Source organism: Terrapene carolina, unplaced genomic scaffold, assembly GCF_002925995.2.
Source record: "Terrapene carolina triunguis isolate 2854851 unplaced genomic scaffold, T_m_triunguis-2.0 Scaffold391, whole genome shotgun sequence".
In the NCBI taxonomy this organism is placed as follows: domain Eukaryota; kingdom Metazoa; phylum Chordata; order Testudines; family Emydidae; genus Terrapene; species Terrapene triunguis.
The window spans coordinates 1,605,931-1,624,574 of record NW_020664742.1 but is presented as its reverse complement, the minus strand read 5'-3'; the positions used below and the strand labels follow the sequence as shown (position 1 = coordinate 1,624,574).

At 49.0% G+C, this 18,644-nt stretch overlaps 1 protein-coding gene across 1 annotated transcript in view; it reads right to left on the bottom strand.

The window, feature by feature from the left end:
- Positions 1–9,673: 9,673 nt before the first annotated feature.
- MCM3AP (minichromosome maintenance complex component 3 associated protein) overlaps positions 9,674–18,644 on the bottom strand; it is a 72,700-nt gene continuing 63,729 nt past the window's right edge. The window contains exons 26-29 of the mRNA XM_024201211.3: positions 17,708–17,837; positions 14,843–15,037; positions 12,466–12,616; positions 9,674–11,769 (exon numbers count right to left, since the gene is read on the bottom strand). Of these exons, the coding sequence (XP_024056979.2) occupies positions 11,611–11,769; positions 12,466–12,616; positions 14,843–15,037; positions 17,708–17,837 (635 nt within the window). The 3' untranslated portion in view covers positions 9,674–11,610. The remainder of the gene's footprint in view (positions 11,770–12,465; positions 12,617–14,842; positions 15,038–17,707; positions 17,838–18,644) is intronic.

The following is an 18,644-nucleotide window of genomic DNA, read 5'->3' as shown; positions in this document are numbered from 1 at the left end:
CGATCGGTTGGTGACCACTGCCTTAAAGCAACCCAGCCACTCAGACACCCAAATCAAATATGAGGAGAATTACAGAAAAATCTTATTCATCAGATAAAAACGTTCTACCAAGCCCAAAGGATCAGACACATTACCTCCCAGGTTAATGAGTATTCCAGATTTTACCCAAATACACTCTCTTCTTTTGGCTGTAAGCATGTATTGGTTAAAAGATCAGTCTACATACAGACAGGAGTACAGTTCTTGAGATTAGATCCATAGTGGAGATGATTAACTTTGTAGTTACAAAGAGTTCTGTCAGAAATAGTCCAGAGGTTATAGTCCAACGTTCATATTCAAGGTGATTCCAGATTAGGACTGGAGATCTCAGTCTTGGGTTTAAGCTTCCCCTGTATGAAGCATCAAGTAGATCTGAGATAAAAAGGATTGGGACCCTGTCACGGAGTATGGGGGGACTCAGGGCCCTGCACCCCCGGCGTCCTGCGATTCACCATGACTCTCAGCCAGCCAGTAAAGCAGAAGGTTTATTTAGATGACAGGAATACAGTCCAAGACAGGCCTTGCAGGCGCAGACAACAGGATACCCCACAGTTAGGTCCATCTTGGGGTCCTTGGGCACCCCAGCCCACCTCCTGGGGTCAGAGCCCTCCCTGCCTTCCAGCCACCTCACCAGCCAGCTTCCCAGACTCTGCCTTCAGCGACCCCTCCCACAGCCTTTGTTCAGTCTCCCGGGCAAAGGTGTCACCTGGTCCCAGCCCCCTCCTGGGTTCTCATGTTACAGGCTCAGGTATTTTCAGTCAGTCTCCCATCCCCCAAGGCCGACTATCCCAGCCACACTCCCCTGTCAGCATTCACAGACCACAGTAAGAACAGACCCAGTTCGTCACATCTCCCCCCTTCGAGACCGAACTGAGCGGGGTCACTTCAGCCAGTGACCCGGGGAAGTTCGAACCTACCCCCGTTCCCATGGATGCCCCCGCATCCCTCCCATTCCTTGGTGAGAATTACACCAGGCCCCTCCAGTTTCACGTTCCCCCCTTAGGTCGGGGGTGCTCGAGGGCATTCGCAGTTCGCATGTGGGAAGGGTTATGCGGCCTGTGCCCTTTTCCCACCCCAATACCCCTGGGGTTCCCACTGGGCTGGGGTCTTCTTCCAGCGCTCCAGTCTGGAGGTCTGTGCTTCGGGTTCTCTTGGTTCAGAGCCCCCCTTTTAACCTTGGCCACCCTCCGGAAAGGCTCCTCTATGCTGGGCAAGGGTCCTAAAGCCGTTTTCCCCTTGTCCCGGGCCTTCCTCCCCCTCTGACAGGGGTCACAGGATCGGCAGTACTGTCGGACAGTAACAAAGACCCCAGGCCAGTAAAAGCTCCGTAGCAGCCTCTGCTGGGTACGCCAGGTTCCCTGGTGCCCTGAGAGGGGAATGTCATGGGCCCGGTACAGCAGCTGGCGGCGATACTTCTGGGGTACCACCAGCTGCCTCCTGATCCCCCCTGACTCCATCTTCCCTGGGGGAGCCCATTCTCGGTACAGGAACCCCTTTTCCCACAGGGACCTTTTCCGGCCACCTCTCCCCATGGTCTGTACCGCACCGAGGTCGGCCAGGTCCCTTATCTTCCGCAAGGAGGGATCTTTCTGCACCTCGGCCTGGAACTCAGCAGCTGGGACAGGGATGGCCACCTGCTCTCTCTCGCCGGCTGGGTCCGAAGCCGCAGCCTCCCTGAGCCGTGTCCCTGGGTGTTCCCTCCCCACCAGGTTAGGGTCCTGCGCCTCGGGCAAGGCACCCTCCCCAAGGCCAGGGCGCAGTGCTCCTCGCCGGCTCTGACTACGGGTCACAACCAGTGCATTCTGGGGGTTGCTTGGCCAGTCCTCCAGGTCCCCCCCCATCAACACCTCAGTGGGCAAATACGGGTGTACCCCCACGTCCTTGGGGCCCTCCTTGGCCCCCCACTTCAGGCGTACCCTCGCCACAGGTACCTTGAATGGGGTCCCACCCACCCCCGTCAGAGTCAGGAAGGTGTTGGGCACCATCCGATCTGAGGCCACCACCTCGGGCCGGACCAGTGTCACCTCTGCGCCCGTATCCCAGTATCCATCGACCTTCCTCCCATCCACCTCCAGGGGAACAAGGTACTCTCTCCGGAGGGACCGCCCTGCGCCCACCGTATAAACCAAAAACCCTGAGTCTGGAGCATCCAGCCCCCCAGAGGAGCTGGCCTGGAGCTCTCCTTCCTCCTTAGCAGGTGGTATTCTGCCAGCCCCCCTTCCCTGGGAGTGCCGCCTCTCGCCCGGCTGGGTCTCTACCCAGTCAACCCTCTGTGGGTCTGGTCTGCTCAGTCTGTCCCTGAGTCTGGGGCACTGGGCCCGTATGTGACCTCTCTGGTCACAGTGATAGCAGACCATGTCCCATGTGTCCCCTCGAGCCGGTCGGTTGTCCCTGACCCTGGGCATTCCCCATGGGAGGGGATTTCCCACATTCCCCTTTTGGGAGATACCCGGGTGACTCTCTCTCTGCATCGCAGCGGGCCTGCTCCTTTGGGACTCCTCCCTGCCAGCCCCTGACCGGCTCTTCACAAACTCATCGGCCAGCCGGCCGGCATGTCGCGGGTTCTCTGGTTTTTTGTCCCTCAACCACAGCCTCAGGTCGGATGGGCACCGCTCATACAGTTGCTCCAATACCAGCAGTTTAACCAGGTCCTCCTTCGTCTGGGCCCCATCTGCCCACTTGCTGGCGTATCCCTCCATGCGGACGGCTAGTTGCAGATATGAGATCTCAGGGGTTTTATCCTGACTCCGGAACCTTTCCCGGTACATCTCAGAAGTCAGCCCAAACTCACGTAGCAGGGCCTTTTTGAATAGTTCGTAGTCCCCTTTCTCCGCCTCGTCCAGTTGGCGGTACAATGCCACGGCTTTGGGGTCCAGTAAGGGGGTGAGAACCCGGAGTCTGTCCACAGGATCAACCTGGTGCAGCTCGTAGGCCGTCTCAAAGGCATCCAGGAAGTCATCCATGTCCTCCCCCTCCTTACGTGGGGCCAGGATGCACTTATCAAAGCTCCGTGCAGTCCTGGGTCCCCCCTCACTCACCGCAGCCGGGGTCGCGCGGTCCTTCAGCCTCGCCAGCTCCAGCTCCTGCTGACGCTGTCTCTCTTCATTCTGCCTCTGTCTCTCATTCTCCTCCCGTTCATGACGCCTCTGTCTCTCTTCATGCTGCCTCTGTTGTTCACGATCCTTCAGCTCTCTCAGTTTTAGCTCTATCTCCCAGTCCAGCCCATTCCGCTCCATGGATGCCGCGCGTGGCCGGGAGGATCCCCTGCTGGCCGGTGAGCGCGGCCGGGAGGATCCCCTGCTGGCCGGGGGGGTCACTGCGCCCTCGGTATTTGCTGGGCTCCTCCCCACCCTTCCCCTAGGCATAGGAAGGAGGGGTCTCGGGAAGCCCTCAGCAGCCGGCTGACCACTCCCAGATGGGACAGACACTGGGGCCTGCGCTGCATCTGCCAGGCTGCTTCCCTCAGAGACAGGGATCAGTTCATTCGCGCGATCTCGCTCCTCCAGCTGGGCAATGAGCTGTTCTTTGGTGAGCCTCCCAATGTGCACCCCCCTCTGCTTGCACAGCTCCACCAGGTCACTCTTAAGCCGCTTGGCATACATCTTCCTGCTGGCCACTCACAGGCCTGTGTGCTCACCGCTCCCCACAGTTTCCAGGGAGACCCCTAGTGTGCCAGCCCTTCTCGAGGTCACCACCTCTCTGCCAGGGTCGAGCTGCAGACTCCTCCGCCCCTGGGACCACTCGCTGCGATCCCCCGGGGGACCCTGTTACTGCAAAAGTCCTTCTCGCTGGTCACACACTCCCAGGGGTGATAACCGTCTCTCTCTGACTCCTCAGCACGCCTGGTCCCCGTCAATCCCCCTTTGTTTTACTTCTCCCCAGTCACTTACTGCAGGAAGCGCCGTCCACGGGGTGCAGTAGATCCCACCGCTGCCACCAGTTGTCACGGAGTGTGGGGGGACTCAGGGCCCTGCACCCCCGGCTTCCTGCGATTCACCATGACTCTCAGCCAGCCAGTAAAGCAGAAGGTTTATTTAGATGACAGGAATACAGTCCAAGACAGGCCTTGCAGGCACAGACAACAGGATACCCCACAGTTAGGTCCATCTTGGGGTCCTTGGGCACCCCAGCCCACCTCCTGGGGTCAGAGCCCTCCCTGCCTTCCAGCCACCTCACCAGCCAGCTTCCCAGACTCTGCCTTCAGCGACCCCTCCCACAGCCTTTGTTCAGTCTCCCAGGCAAAGGTGTCACCTGGTCCCAGCCCCCTCCTGGGTTCTCATGTTACAGGCTCAGGTATTTTCAGTCAGTCTCCCATCCCCCAAGGCCGACCATCCCAGCCACACTCCCCTGTCAGCATTCACAGACCACAGTAAGAACAGACCCAGTTCGTCACAGACCCCAGGCATCTTTATTCAGTTTCAAGCGTTCTCAGGACAGCTCGGAGTCTTTCGGCGAACAATAGGCAATTATGGGGACTTTTGAAGCAGATCCATTTCCTAAACTTCGCCGGTAATTACCACACAGATTAACACAAGGCAGTGTTGCCCGTTTTCCATCATTCTCAGGTGATTCGCTGCACATTTCAAAGAGAGATGAACCCAGTGATGTTACTATGTTTACAGTTCATCTAAATGTTAACATGTCCTTTTGATCTCTGAATCAATAGCAACAGTGACAGACAGGAACTGTCTGTTTACACGGTTAACATCAAACAAGAGCTGAGTACAGTACACACATACAATTAGTATCACCTCTAATTTCTAACAATATAGGTTTGCATTTCAAAGTTCTAGCCTATCTACCATGGAATGGCCTTAATTACTATTTACATACCTTTCTAACATCTCTCTAATGGGTGACTCTGGGTCAATTATCCTGCCGGATGCTTAACCCTTTCTGGCCATACATGACACTTTGTATAAGATTTGTTGCAATTCTAGAAGAGTGGTAGCAACAATGATTTGCGTGGTCATATTTTAATTAGATAACGTCACACCCCTAACACGAGATTGGTGTAGAAGGGAGTAAATAGAGCTCCTGGATACACCTTAAGTACGTTCCAATTTTGACAGGAGCTGTGTTTATACTGAATTCTTTGTAAGGCCAAATTAGTGATGCATGCTCTGGTCCAAGTTAAAAACAGTCTGTACTTTGTGAAACAGTTCAGTGATTTCAGGGTTTGGTCTGTGTGTTGACTTAACATAGCCATTAATGTTCTTCAGAGAGCACTTACTCTGGCATTCAGCCAGGAAGGCTGTGAGCTGTTGTACCTCAGTTTCCCTTTTTGCACAGCAGTCCAAGCTTGTAATGGTTTTTCTGCTATGGAAAGTTTTAGGAGTGTGGATGGGCATTAGCTGAGAAACCTCAACATTATTAGGCTTTCTAATGCAAAGGGTGTTCTTACTGAACCAAACAGCATCAGTATAAGGGTTTCTGTTACATAGTTTGTTTCCATGTACCATTTCAGCATGTTTGAGGATTTTCCCATAAGTCATACACATTGTACATTTTTACAGTTTTTGGCATCAGTAACACATTGGTCACAAGAGGTTTCCAACACATTCACAACAACAGTGCAGCATGTGTGTAATCTACTGCTACAAGTGGCTGTTGGTTGAAGAATTCATTCCAAATCATGTAGCAAATTCCTTGTGCAGCTTATGCATCGGCTCCTCCACTGACTACACCTGCAAACCAGGTTCTTCGCTGCATGGACCTGACTGAAGGGATGCACATTCCCCCAGACCTTGTCAAGGTAGGTTTATAGTTTGTGCTTCCAATAACTTAGACTTACTTCTGTGATGATACAGCAGATGGTAAAGGTATTAGCCAAGGCTCTGTCAGTCTAGGAGCTCAACTCAAGAAGAACAGACTAAAGCTGTGCTCGAATGCAAAGAGGAAAGTCAGAATGAAGGTGGAAGGGACTCTGACACAGCTAATCACAGACGTGTCATTGTTTGCTTGTCTCGTGACTGTGTCCAGATCTCAGCATGATGTTGATTTATATGAGACTTAGGGAAAGTACAAGTGTTCTGTGGTATCACGATTAATGTTCGAATACAACAGAACAATGCATATGTGCCAGGCAAAAAGCGAACTAATGCACATCTTGCATCATCTTCCTAAGTCAGCACCTACTGACGTGACCAGTATCTTATGCCAGTAGAGGCCTTTCATCATAGCAATCATAGATGGTATGGCTGAGCTCAAGCTCTTGACAAATCAGAAACTGTGAACACATTCTGAGATTTGGCTGAACACTTTATGACCTGGATATGAAGAAAATACTGGACCTATGATGAAGTCCACCTTGTGTTTGACATGAATGCAGAGGAAACAATTAAAAATATTACCAGAAAGAAGAGACTCCATGGTATTGCAGCTGTCCAATACAAAATCATTGACTCCATGAACATCTCCAATGTCACAATGAAGAAACTAATGTCTCATACTCGCACGAAGGACAAGTTAACCACATACATTGCAGGGAAAATGCTCCAGCATGTGAAGAATTATTCAAAGAATTTCTTCATTGCAAGACAATGTATCTGCTGCCTTGCAGTGTTCAGTGGAGTTTCTTCATAGTTCCCACAAGGAGACTGACACTGAAATTATCTTGCATGCCATCAGTGCCACTAATAATATATGGAGATAGGTATATCTCATAGAACTGGAATGGACCCTGAAAAGTCATTGAGTCCAGTCCCCTGCCTTCACTAGCAGGACCAAGTACTGATTTTGCCCCAGATCCTTAAGTGGCCCCCTCAAGGATTGAACTCACAAGCCTGGGTTTAGCAGGCCAATGCTCAAACCACTGAGCTATCTCCCTGAGGTGATACTAAACTCTAGAGTTTTGCACAAGACACAGATGTTGTAGTGCTCTCTGAGACACGCTACCCAAGTCTTCAGCAAGATTCTGTTTTTGTGCCTGCTGCTGGGAAACAGAATTGCTGTGTCCCTCAGAGATGTGTTCCTATCACTTGGACCATTAAAAAAAGACACTGCACCCTTTCAGGATGTGACACTACTGGAAGGTTGGCTAGAAAAGACCAAATTATCTTACTGGCAGGCATTTGATTCAGCTGCAGAAGACTCTCCTCCCTCACTGTGCAGGTGGTGGAACAGTTGAGACTGTTACTGATGAGGTTATAAATGCACTGGAGATATTCCTATGCCAAGTTTACCATTTGAAGGCCAACACTACAACACTTCCAGAATTACTTTGGTGGGTGTTTCCAGGCAGGCAAACAGAGAGAAAAATTGCCACCAGCAAGGGGTGCATTTATACCAGCTATCAAGAGGGCAAATTATCAATAGAATGGCTCTGAGATGATTAAGTGCACCCAAAACTACCCTCTCCCTTCTCAGGTATAGATGAGTCTTGGGGGATGGATTGATCACAGCAATTATGTGTGGACATAAGAGCTGCTATGCTGGGTCAGACCAATGGCCCATCTAGCCCAGTATCCAGTCTTCCCACAGTGGTCAATGCCAGGTGCTTCAGAGAGAATGACCAGAACAGGTCATCATCAAGGGCTCCATCCCCTGTTGCCCACTCCCAGCATCTGGCAAACAGAGACTAGGGACACTCAGAGCATGGTGTTGCGATCCCTGCCCACTCAGCTTAATGAACCTATCCTCCTAGCTCTGTTTTGAACCATGTTATAGTTTTGGCCTTCACAACATCCCATGGCAAAGTTTTCCATAGGTGGACTGAGAGTTGTGTGAAGAAATACTTCCTTTTGTTTGTTTTAAATCTGCTGCCTATAAATTCTATTAGGTGACTCTTAGTTCTTGTGTTAGATGAAGGAGTAAATAACATTTCCTTATTCATGTTTTCCACACCAATTATGAGTTTATAGATCTCTATCATACCCCCCTTAGTCATCTCTTTTCCAAGCTGAAAAGTCCCAATCTTTTTAATCTCTCCTCATATAGAAGCTGTTCCATACCATCATTTTCGTTGCCCTTCTCCAATTCCAATATATCTTTTTTTGAGATGAGGTGACGAGATCTGTGCATAATATTCAAGATGTGGGAGTACCGTGGATTTATAGAGAGGCAATATGATATTTTCTGTCTTATTATCTATCCCTTTCCTAATATTTCCTAACATTGGTAGCTTTTTTGACTACTGCTGCGCATAGAGCGGATGTTTTCAGAGAACTATCCACAGTGACTCCAAGATCTCTTTCTTGAATGGTAACAACTAATTAGACCCCATCATTTTGTTGGGATAATGTTTTCCGACGTGCCTTACTTTGCATTTATCAACACGGAATGCCCTCTGCCATGTTGTTGCCCAGTCACCAGTTTTGTGAGATCCCTTTGTAGCTCTTCACAGTCTGCTTTGGACTTAACTATCTTGAGTAATTTTGTATAGTGTGTACATTTTGCCACCTCATTGTTTACCCTTTTCCAGATCATGTATGAATATACTGAACAGCACTGTCCCACTACAGACTCCTGGTTATCCTGCTCTCTGATGTGATCTGATGGTCTGTAGTAGATGCCAGCTGGTACCCAATCTTGTGCTTTATCGGTTAGGACATTGATGCATCAGCATTCTAGATAATTTTCTTCTGAGTTATCAGTGACATGGAAAAAGGTAATGTCATTTTTGACAATGTGCCACTCCCCCTCCCCTTTTGCCCAATCAATCCTTCCTAAATAGGTGATAGCCATTGATTTTAACATTCCATTCATGGGAATCATCCCACTGAGTTTCAGTAACACCAACTAGATCAAATGTATGCTCATAAATGGGCAATTCTAATTCTAATTCCTCTTGTTTGTTACCCAGGCTCCTAGCATTGGTGTATAAGCAAATAAAGAATTTCTTCTCTTCATGTCCTTCAGTTCCTTGATTTTTATTCTCAACATCTTGATTTTAGGCTGAGTGCTCAAACCTTCCCCCTCTTTACTCTGCATTCATTACTCAGGTCCCTTCAGTTTATCCTCTCCAGCTGAGTACGGTGCTTCTCAGGGTTCAGGGGCTCCGTGTGCTCCTACCAGAGCTGGCGAGAATGGGGAGTAGTTTTTGGGCTGGGTGTTCTTACGCCTCTCCTCCTTGCACACAGCCCCTCCTTCCAGAGCTGCATCAGCCTTCTTTAATGACTGTGCACCCAGACTGCACATGCAATTGGGAACCATTCAATGCAGTGATTTCCAACACAGCAACACAAACATCTGCAGCATATATGCTAAGAGACTTATTGGCTTTATCATCTCTCAGCAATTAGGCATAGTCAACACACTTAAAACTCTGGGGGATCTTTTCAAAGGTCTCGTCTACACTGCAAAGTTACGTCAGCTTCGCAACATCACTCAGGGCTGTGAAAAATTTCACACCCCGTGAAACGTAGTAAAGCCAACCTAAGCCTTGGTGTAGACACTGCTAGGTCGTTTTTCCATCGCTCTAGCTACAGCCTCAGAGAGATGGATTCATAACAGTGAAGGAAGAACCCTTTGCGTTGCTGTAGGAAGCGTTTACACTCAGCGGCACAGCTCCAGCACTGCAATTGTGTCACTGCAGCATTTCTAGTGTAGACACTGCAAGTCTTCAATGCAAAGAAAATCCATTCGATGTAGAGTATGAAGCATTTTTCTGTAGTGATAAATTTTGACAATATAATTTAAGCCATTCAAAATTTATTATATACATAGAAAGGTTACATTGGTACATAGTTGAAAGCATGATCTCAAAAACAGTGCCCAGGTTTCTTGATTCCATTTTACAGTCTTACAACACTAACTGTAAATGCAGAGCAGATCAACCACAGCATTACCAGTGAGCCATTGCTGAGAGCACAATGCATGTGGACTGGTTAATTTCATTTTAGACTGTTTCAAAAATAATCCAAAACTAGCTCCATGGTCTGCAGGAAGAGTTTACTCGCAAGAACAGCCTTCGAGCACAACCTCCCTTACATTTTTTTAAACCCTCATATTCCAATTTTTATCAGCAGATCTTTAGCTTAAAAGATAAAACCAAATTTACTATTGGCATTTTAAGGACAAATAAAAAGCTTTACTTTAAAAAGAGAGACTGGGAAAAATGTGGGGACTTGGGAGCAGGGGGTGAATGCTTGAGGAGCAGTGAGAATTTTAAATACAAATGTTTAAATAGGCAACTGATTTCTGATTGGTGGGCAAGAAGGAGAAGCTGCTCGTTGCTAAACCTGTCGATACCCATGTTTCCGGATACCTGATCAATCCAAGCTCGAAACAATCTGGTTTTCGTTCATGAACAAACCCGTCCATTAGAATACTGTCATAAAACACACTGTCCCATGAGTTCACTGCAGATAATACTTTTATTTTAAAATAAAAACGATGCAACTTTCAAAACAAGAACCTCATGAGAAGCTGAGAAACAGCAGCTGCTAAAGAATTCCTCAATACCCCTGTGCTATTTAAAAACAAAATCCCAGGCACTCGGTTCTCAGCAGTACACTATTCCACACAAGAGGGGAGCAGCTCTTCCAGTACATATCTGCCATAAACAGTCACCATAACGAAACGTAGGCCACAAAGTACAGAATCCCCTTGCATGGAGCATTATTCAGAGACAATAGTCCAGGAATCTTATGGATTCTTGAGAACAAGAACAATGCTCCAAATGTTTCTTAAACAGGGAGGAAATATTCGTGGGCAGCTAGGAGGCTCAAAAGGCAACAGAACAGTGAATAAAAAACACAAGCATACTAGAACAGAACAACTTCCACAGACTACAAAACTGCTCAGCCTGTGACTTTTAGCTATATTCTAATGGTGTTTAGATTAGAGTCACATTGTTCTCTTCTACCTAAGGATCCTCACTGACTTTAGGACTAACCTACCTTACAACATTCTTTTAGTGAAACCAAATTGAGCTGTATGATTCCAGCAGAATGGCTCTTCTTCCTGTACACCCACTGGCAGTATTTTCTTGTTCTCATTTCAGCAAAGACCAAAATCCAATCCCAGGCTAAAGTGTTAACTCTGCCAGCCTGGTGGCCTACAGTTTTCTTAGCAGCCTTACTATACTATCAAGAGGGAGCCCAGCCAAGATGCTGGCAGTGCAGGGAGTCTGGCAGTCAAAGAAGGGGGCGGGCTGCGTTGTTTCCCTTACAGGCACTGAGCGTCTGAACGGCAATCAGTTTACCCCTCTCTGCTGGGGCTGTCCTAGGGACGCAAGCGAGGGGGAGTTTATATAGAGAACATTAATGTACAGACCAAGCCTGAAGCACTGCTTGTCATGATGCAACCAGTTTCCCCACCTGTGGGATAGGGCAGCTTGGTGTGAAGGAATTATAGCGCTGGAGGACATCAGGCAAAACCCAGACATGGGCTTGCAAGAAACGCAGGGCTGGGCAGGCGCGGGACTGTGGATAGTTACCCCCTCCGCTAGGGGAGGGACGGTGCACAAGATCCATCCCTGTCCAGTGTATGTTGCCACGATTCCTCCCTGGCGGAGAGGCATAGTTTCTGGCATAGGCACCTGCTTCGGGACATTGATTGTCTGACCCCCACATCCTGGACAATCTTTCGCCGTGAGGTCTCTTGCTCTACATGCTGGCTTGGGCCCCGTTAAACATCCACCATGTCCAGCAGGGTAGATAGATGAAGCTCACAGGCAATCTCCTCTTCCTTGTTAGCTCTGATCAGCCGTTGTAAGCGTTTCAGTCTGTCTGACAGAGAGGTGCCGGGCTCCTCCACCAGATGCCCATGCTCCACATGACTTCCAGCCTGTCCAGAGGGAAAGATGCACTACTGTCAAAGAATCACTTGTCCAACAGGAACAAGGGAAAGTTAGCCCTCTGCTACCTCTGGAGACAGCCTGACCTCGGAACCAGCCTCTCCTAGGGTGCTGGCCGAGCACCGGAGCCGGCTCCAGGCACCAGCTTAACAAGCAGGTGCTTGGGGCGGCCAAGGGAGAGGGGCAGCACCTGCGGCAATTCGGGGGCAGCAGGTCCCTCACTCCCTCTAGGAGCGAAGGACCTGCTGCCGAACAGCCGCCGCCGATCGCGGCTTTTTTTTTTTTTTTTTGCTTGGGGCGCCAGAAATGCTGGAGCCGGCCCTGCCGAGCACTTCCCTTCCCAGGAGGGTGGGGCCTAGCTAGCACTCTCACAACCCAGCTCCCACCTGTAACTCGGTGGAGCAGAGTGTTGGCTGGCTTATTCTCTTGTGCCACATCTCAGCTCACTGTTACTATGTACAATAGCAAAGGGGACAGCGACAATGCGATGGACTGATCAGAAGGACTCATGTTTAATATCACATATAAACACAAGGCCTATCCTGTGTTTCTGGGAAATATTCTCACAGCAGCCCACTTGTCCAGGACAGCTGGAGCCCATCTCCCAGGCAGGCAGAAATTCACAGACTTGGAAATTCTACCATTAAAAACATCTGTTATTCCCATGGCAAGTTCTCTTTTTTTACCTGTGGATGTGGAGACGTGGGCGTTTCACTCAGTGGGTGGATAACCTGAGGTGTACAGACCAGGGTCTGAGGGAGGTAGAGGGGAAGAGACAAGGAGCATGGGAGCTGCTCGGAGTCTTCTGCTAACCACTGGTGTAGCTGCTCCTCAAACCTAGAAAGAAACAAGGTCATAGGCACAAGTCAAACTGCAGCTCGGCTTTATACACCTTGTGCTTTTCTGCCCAAAGCATGCACATTCTCTGGGCTGATGTAAGCACAAAAGGAAATCAGGTCTGACCGACAGCCCAAGCGCCCCAGTGACACTGCACAAATCAGAAGTTCAGGGAGCCCAGCATGGCTCAGGAAAGGGGTAACTGCACCGTTTCTCTTTTTAAATCATGACGGCATTGATGAGATGCTCAGTGGCCATGAGCCTAGGCAGTTTTTTCAAAGGAAGTTTAAATCTAACAGATGGCTCCTGAAAATGGCAATATGCAGAAAGAAAATCAGTAGCTTGTTGGATTCCAAACTAAGTGACCATTTCCCAAAATTAACTAATGAGACTCAATCAGGCCTGAGTGTTATAAGTGAGTTTGTTCCTACCAATCCATAAGGCGTTTGGATTTGGGATTCTCTGCATGCCTCCATTTGAAGGTTTGCAGTCTAAGTTACAGAGACCCCATTCAATGCATTCCTGTTTGATGAAGTTCAGAGAGAAGCCTCTGACCCCTTAGTTAACAGACCGTGATCGAAACACTGATGTAGAAAAAGGTGGGAACTTCCCCTTAAAATGATCCAGGAGGCAGGGATGAGAGCAGAGTTAACCGCACGAGGAGGGTGGGCTCTGCTTGTAATCAATCATTCCATCCATCATGTTCTGAACACACAGTGTGGCTCAATTCAAGCAAAGCGCACTGCAGACAAAGCTGCAAGGAAAAAATCCCCTGTAAAATGGCTAATCTGAAGACCACCCCCCTTCTTCCCACTCATCCTGAGAAAAGGCACCAATCAGTACTCCAACGGCCGAGCAGGGGCAGACAGCACACTCCAGAGACACTGACTGTCCACGCCAGCATAGGTAGATAAGATGGGAAGGGAAAACATCTGATCCTAGAACAGATGCTCATACAACAAGCTTTAATACCAATAGATCCTAAACTATATAAAGTAACACCTCACTTGGCAAACCTTAGCAAATAACACACAACAACCATCAGCTCAGCTGGGTAGAGTCACTCCAGAAGAACAAAAAAGCAGGGCGCAGAATCAGGATTAGCAATGCCACTGGAGGAATCCAAATTCTTGGGGTATTACTTAGCCATCAGATCAGAGCTCAAGTTATTGGCTTCCTCGAAGCAATGAAAGATGCCAAATCCTGGGAACTTCTAGAGAAATGGATCCCTTCAGTTAAACGTGGGAAACAGCCCAATGTACTATCTAACCTGTTCCAGGATCCCAGACAGAAAAGATCAGTGGGAGACAACAGGGAGATACATTAATCTTCTCCTGATCTCACAGGCAAGGAACTGCACATGGCAAGGTGAAGTGACAGGGGCAATGTACAGAGCACTCTGCCTTTACCCTAGAAATCCCTTCCAACTGACTGATATACAGCATGGAGCGCTCTCACTGGTCAAACAACCCCTGCCTGTGTCTGGCACAGCAGTGCTAGTGCTTCACCCACTAAGGTGAGGTCACGTCATTGTGGAGGGCCTTGCTTTGGGATCCAGCCTCAGCTGTCAAACTGTTCCCATAGCTACAGAGAAGGGCGGGAAGAAGAGCTGAAGGCCTGGCCGGATGACTGGCAGAACTGCATGCAATAGCATGAGGGCTCGTGCTGAGATTTGGTTGGTAGGTTCACACCTCTCAAAGAATCCTGGGTTAAGTTTTATGATTTCGCTCCTGGTACCCTACGGGCTCATGGAAATTCCTCCTCTTTTGCTGCACTCAGCCTTGCTATAGTACCGATGGTCTTACTGTTGGTGACAGCCATTAGCTGGACCTCAAACCCCACAGTGCCCACATGATTATGTTTCTGATCAGGAACGGCCCTAGCTGTTTTGCTGGCCCGGGCAGAAAACGTTTTTGGCACCCACCTCCCAAGCAGCTGAAGGGAAAAAACAACTGAGCACCCCCAAGAAATTGGTGCCCAGGGTCTGCTTGCCTGCCCCTAGAACCAGCCCTGTTTCTGATAGCTGAGGAGCGGAGGGGGAGGGGGAAGAAGGACACAGAAACTTTACGCAAAGGAGAGATTGTCAGCAATAATCTGGGTTCCTCCATGAAACCACTAAAGCTCAGCTTCATACAGAGACGCCAACTCTCTGTTCATGAACCCCAGCACCCTGCAGAGCCAGCAATGAGTCTGCTAGGAAAGGTCTGTGCAGTTCCTGTCACTTACCTCCTGTGCTCTCTCTTCTCCAGCTCCAGCTTAGCAGCCAGGCGCTCTGGGAGGCGCTCCTGGGCCGAGGCCACGTGCGTTAGATCTGCTGCACTGGGAATCCTCGTTTCCTGATCCCCCAGGCCGACACGCTCAGTTCGAGGCAGCAAAATGGGATAATGTTTTGCAAATGACTGAGGAGAGCGTATCCTTGACCTGGAAGAGGAAAGTATTTTAGTGGGAGGGAGGAAAGCCAAAGCCAGTACGCTCCTGGCTGGCTGGAATTCAGAAATAGCAGGAACTAAGGAAATAATCACATTCGCTGGGGATGAAATCCCCCTGTACGGAGGGTTCAGCACGAGGCCTCTGCATAACCCACATGCCACTTAGGCCCTGAAAATAAAGCGAACTTGGGATCTGAGTGGGGCAAGGAGTCTGTAGGCCCCAACTCAGGAGTGGGTTTCATCTAAGGAAAGATACCTGAGGCCGCGCATGCTACTTGGACTCTGAGGCCATGTCTACACTACAAACTTATTCTGACTCAAGTTACATTGGCATTCAGCCACCACGGTTAGTACAGTGCTTGTGCGTATGCGAACTTGGTGCCATCTGTTGGCAGTGCACGTACTCGTCAGGAGTGCTTGTGTCGATGCGGAGTGCAGGGCACCATGGGTGGGTACCTCAGTGTGCAACTCGCCACCGTTCAGTGCACTGTCTTTTAGGAAGTTTTGGCAATGCATGATGGGGCCTCAATGAGCCACGCAGGGGTCTGCTTCCCAGTTTGCAACGGTCTCTGTTCCATAATATTGTCCGTTTCCCATAATTTTTGCACTCTTTTTTTCAAAATGCCACAAACCTGGGTGGCCTCTCTCTGTCTGTCATCTCTGACAGACGCATGGAGCCCGCACAGCTCTGCACTACTGTCATGAGCATTGCGAGCACAGGACGCATGATCCTGGAGTATTTGCAGAGCCGCAAGCCCCATCACAATTCCTTGGAGGACACATGGCTGTGGAGAACCAATTCAAGGCTGTTGGTGGCGTTCATGGAGCCCCTTCACCTGCATCAGGCTCACCCAGGCTCAATTGGCTGGACTGCAGTGGAGTCAAAAACAGGTCCTGGCTCAATGCATAGCTGGATCCTGTGGTCGCCTGTCCCGCACACTCCTCCTCTCTGTTCACAGCAGGGGCCTATGACTTGGGCTCCTTGGAGATATTTAGGATGCTCTGAGGTGACGGTGGTTGGGTCTCTGCCAAGTATGACGTGCAGCTCTTTGTAAAAGTGGCAGCTCCACATTGGATCGACTGTTGACCTCCTTGGCCTTCTGGTAGGCTTGCTGCAGCTTCTTGGCTTTCTCATGGCACTCCTGCTGGTCCCTGTCATACCCCTTCTCCTGCATCCCCTGAGCAATCTGCTTGTAGGTGTCAATGTTTCTTCCCCCGGTTCAGAGCTGTGCCTGCACAGCCTCTTCTCCTGACAGGCGCAGGACAGCCAATATCTCCTGACTACTCCAGGCAGCAGCGAGTCTGGAGCATGTAGCCAGCATGGTCAGCTAGGTAGTTGAACTCAACAATGGAGAGCTGCTCAGTGTGCTCATTAAACCAGGCAATCAGGAAAAGGAACTTCAAAAATCTGCAAGGCTTTAAATGGTGGCGGGGAAGTGGAGGTTCTGTCTCCGTGACCCCTGGGCAGTGGCGTTCACAATGGTGACCAGAGCAGTCAGTGGGGGGCATTGTGGGACAGCTGCTGGAGGACAGTGAAGGTTGATCTAAGTAACAGTGTCTACACTCGCACTGTGTTGCCTAAAGTCCATTGACCGTGACTCTACGCCGCTCGGGAGGTGGTGTTACTATGTCAGCGTAATGGGGTGCTTACACTGGTGAGAGACAAATTTCAGCATAGGCACACGCACAACTGCCATGCATCGATCTAACTTTGTAGTGTAGACCACACCCGAGTGCAGCCAGCGCTCTGACGAGAAACGCTAGCCCCGGCTTCATCCTATCCCTTCTGGAGACAGCAAGACAGTGGTGAGCAGATTGCTAGGGGCTCGCTCCTCTAGAGGGATACCATCCACCCCAGACACCAGCTCTGTGCCCCTGACACACTTGCTCCTACCGTCAGCTCCTCTGCCTCTTTTCTTATCAAAGGGCCTTTGCCACTCCACCCTGCAAGCAAAGGACAGGGCCTCCTCTGGGACGCAACTGCTGGGAAATGCATTTAAAATAAGGGATGTGAATAAAAAGCAGCTTTTGACCCAGGCTGACAAACAGCACAATGGGATCCTGCCTTCCAACACTTCATTAAAGGCATTCACTCTTCTGAATAGGCCAAAGAGTCTGGTGCTGCAAGACACAACCTGTAATTCATTTTGATGGAGAAGACAGCACGGACGGTTCCTTTACACATAGCAGAGCTTGTAACAGACATGTAACGGACTGACATTGGATAGAATAGTGACATACAATTAGCACTCTATTAAGGCTATTACTCCGTGGTGTATAATGTCACCAGACCCCCTAATTAACATTATCTTCCTCTATATTTTGTGCAGCCAGAAGTAAATCATTTCATGTTTAGTAGGAGTTAAAATGCTTTAATCTATTTCATCATAAGACATGAGAGAAGCTTTGGAAAAACCTAACAAGTCTGCACTGTGATTTCTGGATAGGGCTGTAATGTAGTATGTCTTTCCAAAGAAAGTATCCATTTTTCATTATAGAAATATGAAGAGCATTGGGAAAACAAAAAAACCACCCTATGCAATCTTGAAGATCCTGTGCAATTTCCCAGTTTGCACGGTGCCTACTCAAATAGCTATGTCAGTGCAATTTATGAAGATATAGTCATGCTATTTATCATGACAAATTTAAAAAATCATCTTGCCTTGTGTGTCCCTGCTGGATCTCTTTCTGTGTTTGCAGTCTGGCCCGCTCCCATGAAAAAGGAAGAGTGAAGGTTTTCAAATGTTCCTTAAAGAAATAGACATATATCTGGCCATCTTCAGTCACTGCTTCTATAGACAAACAAACATTAAAGATCAAGTCAGGATCAATACAGGCTTTCAGCGTCAAGAGAAATACAACATTAAAACATAGCTCATGGAAACTGTGCCTTAAGTTTTGAAGATTGCGAGGAGTTAGATGTGTGGAATAGACAGAACTTGCAGTAGTGTGCCTTTTGGGCCTGATTCAATATCCAGGCAATTCCAGATGGGACAGTTGGGGTTACTGTAAAACATTGCTTTATCTTCACTTTTAACATCCCAGCGCACCCAACCCCACCATGTGCAAGGCATCAATGCTCAATTCAGCAACAGTATTTTTACCCTGAAATGTAGACTGGTGTTTCTCATGCAGAAAACACCTTTTACTTTGAATCCATCTGCAATTTCTCTGGAAGGAGGTCGGCCCAAGGAGATTTGTGCCTCAACTCCTCTCGCCAGTAATGCTTATTCATAGCAGCAGGTTTTACTGGTTTATCTAAAACTAGCAAGTCGCCAGAGTTTACCTACCTGCTCTGAACCTTAGGCTGAGATGTGTCGGCCGTGTACTCGCAGACACATCAGCCTCTCAAGCCTGCTCTATTTGCAACAGCCTGCACATCTTTCAGGGAGGATATTCACACCTAGGCCCCACAGCACACCAATGAGTTCATTCTTTCTGCATTTCGCTTACCACACTGAACAACCATCCACATTTTGTCCTTATTTCTGTTTGCTGGAATACGGCAAAACAGTGATACTACTAATTCTAAGGGTGTGCTAATATTATTATATCTCCATCATCAATTCTCAGCGCACATCCTCAGTGCCTGAACCCAG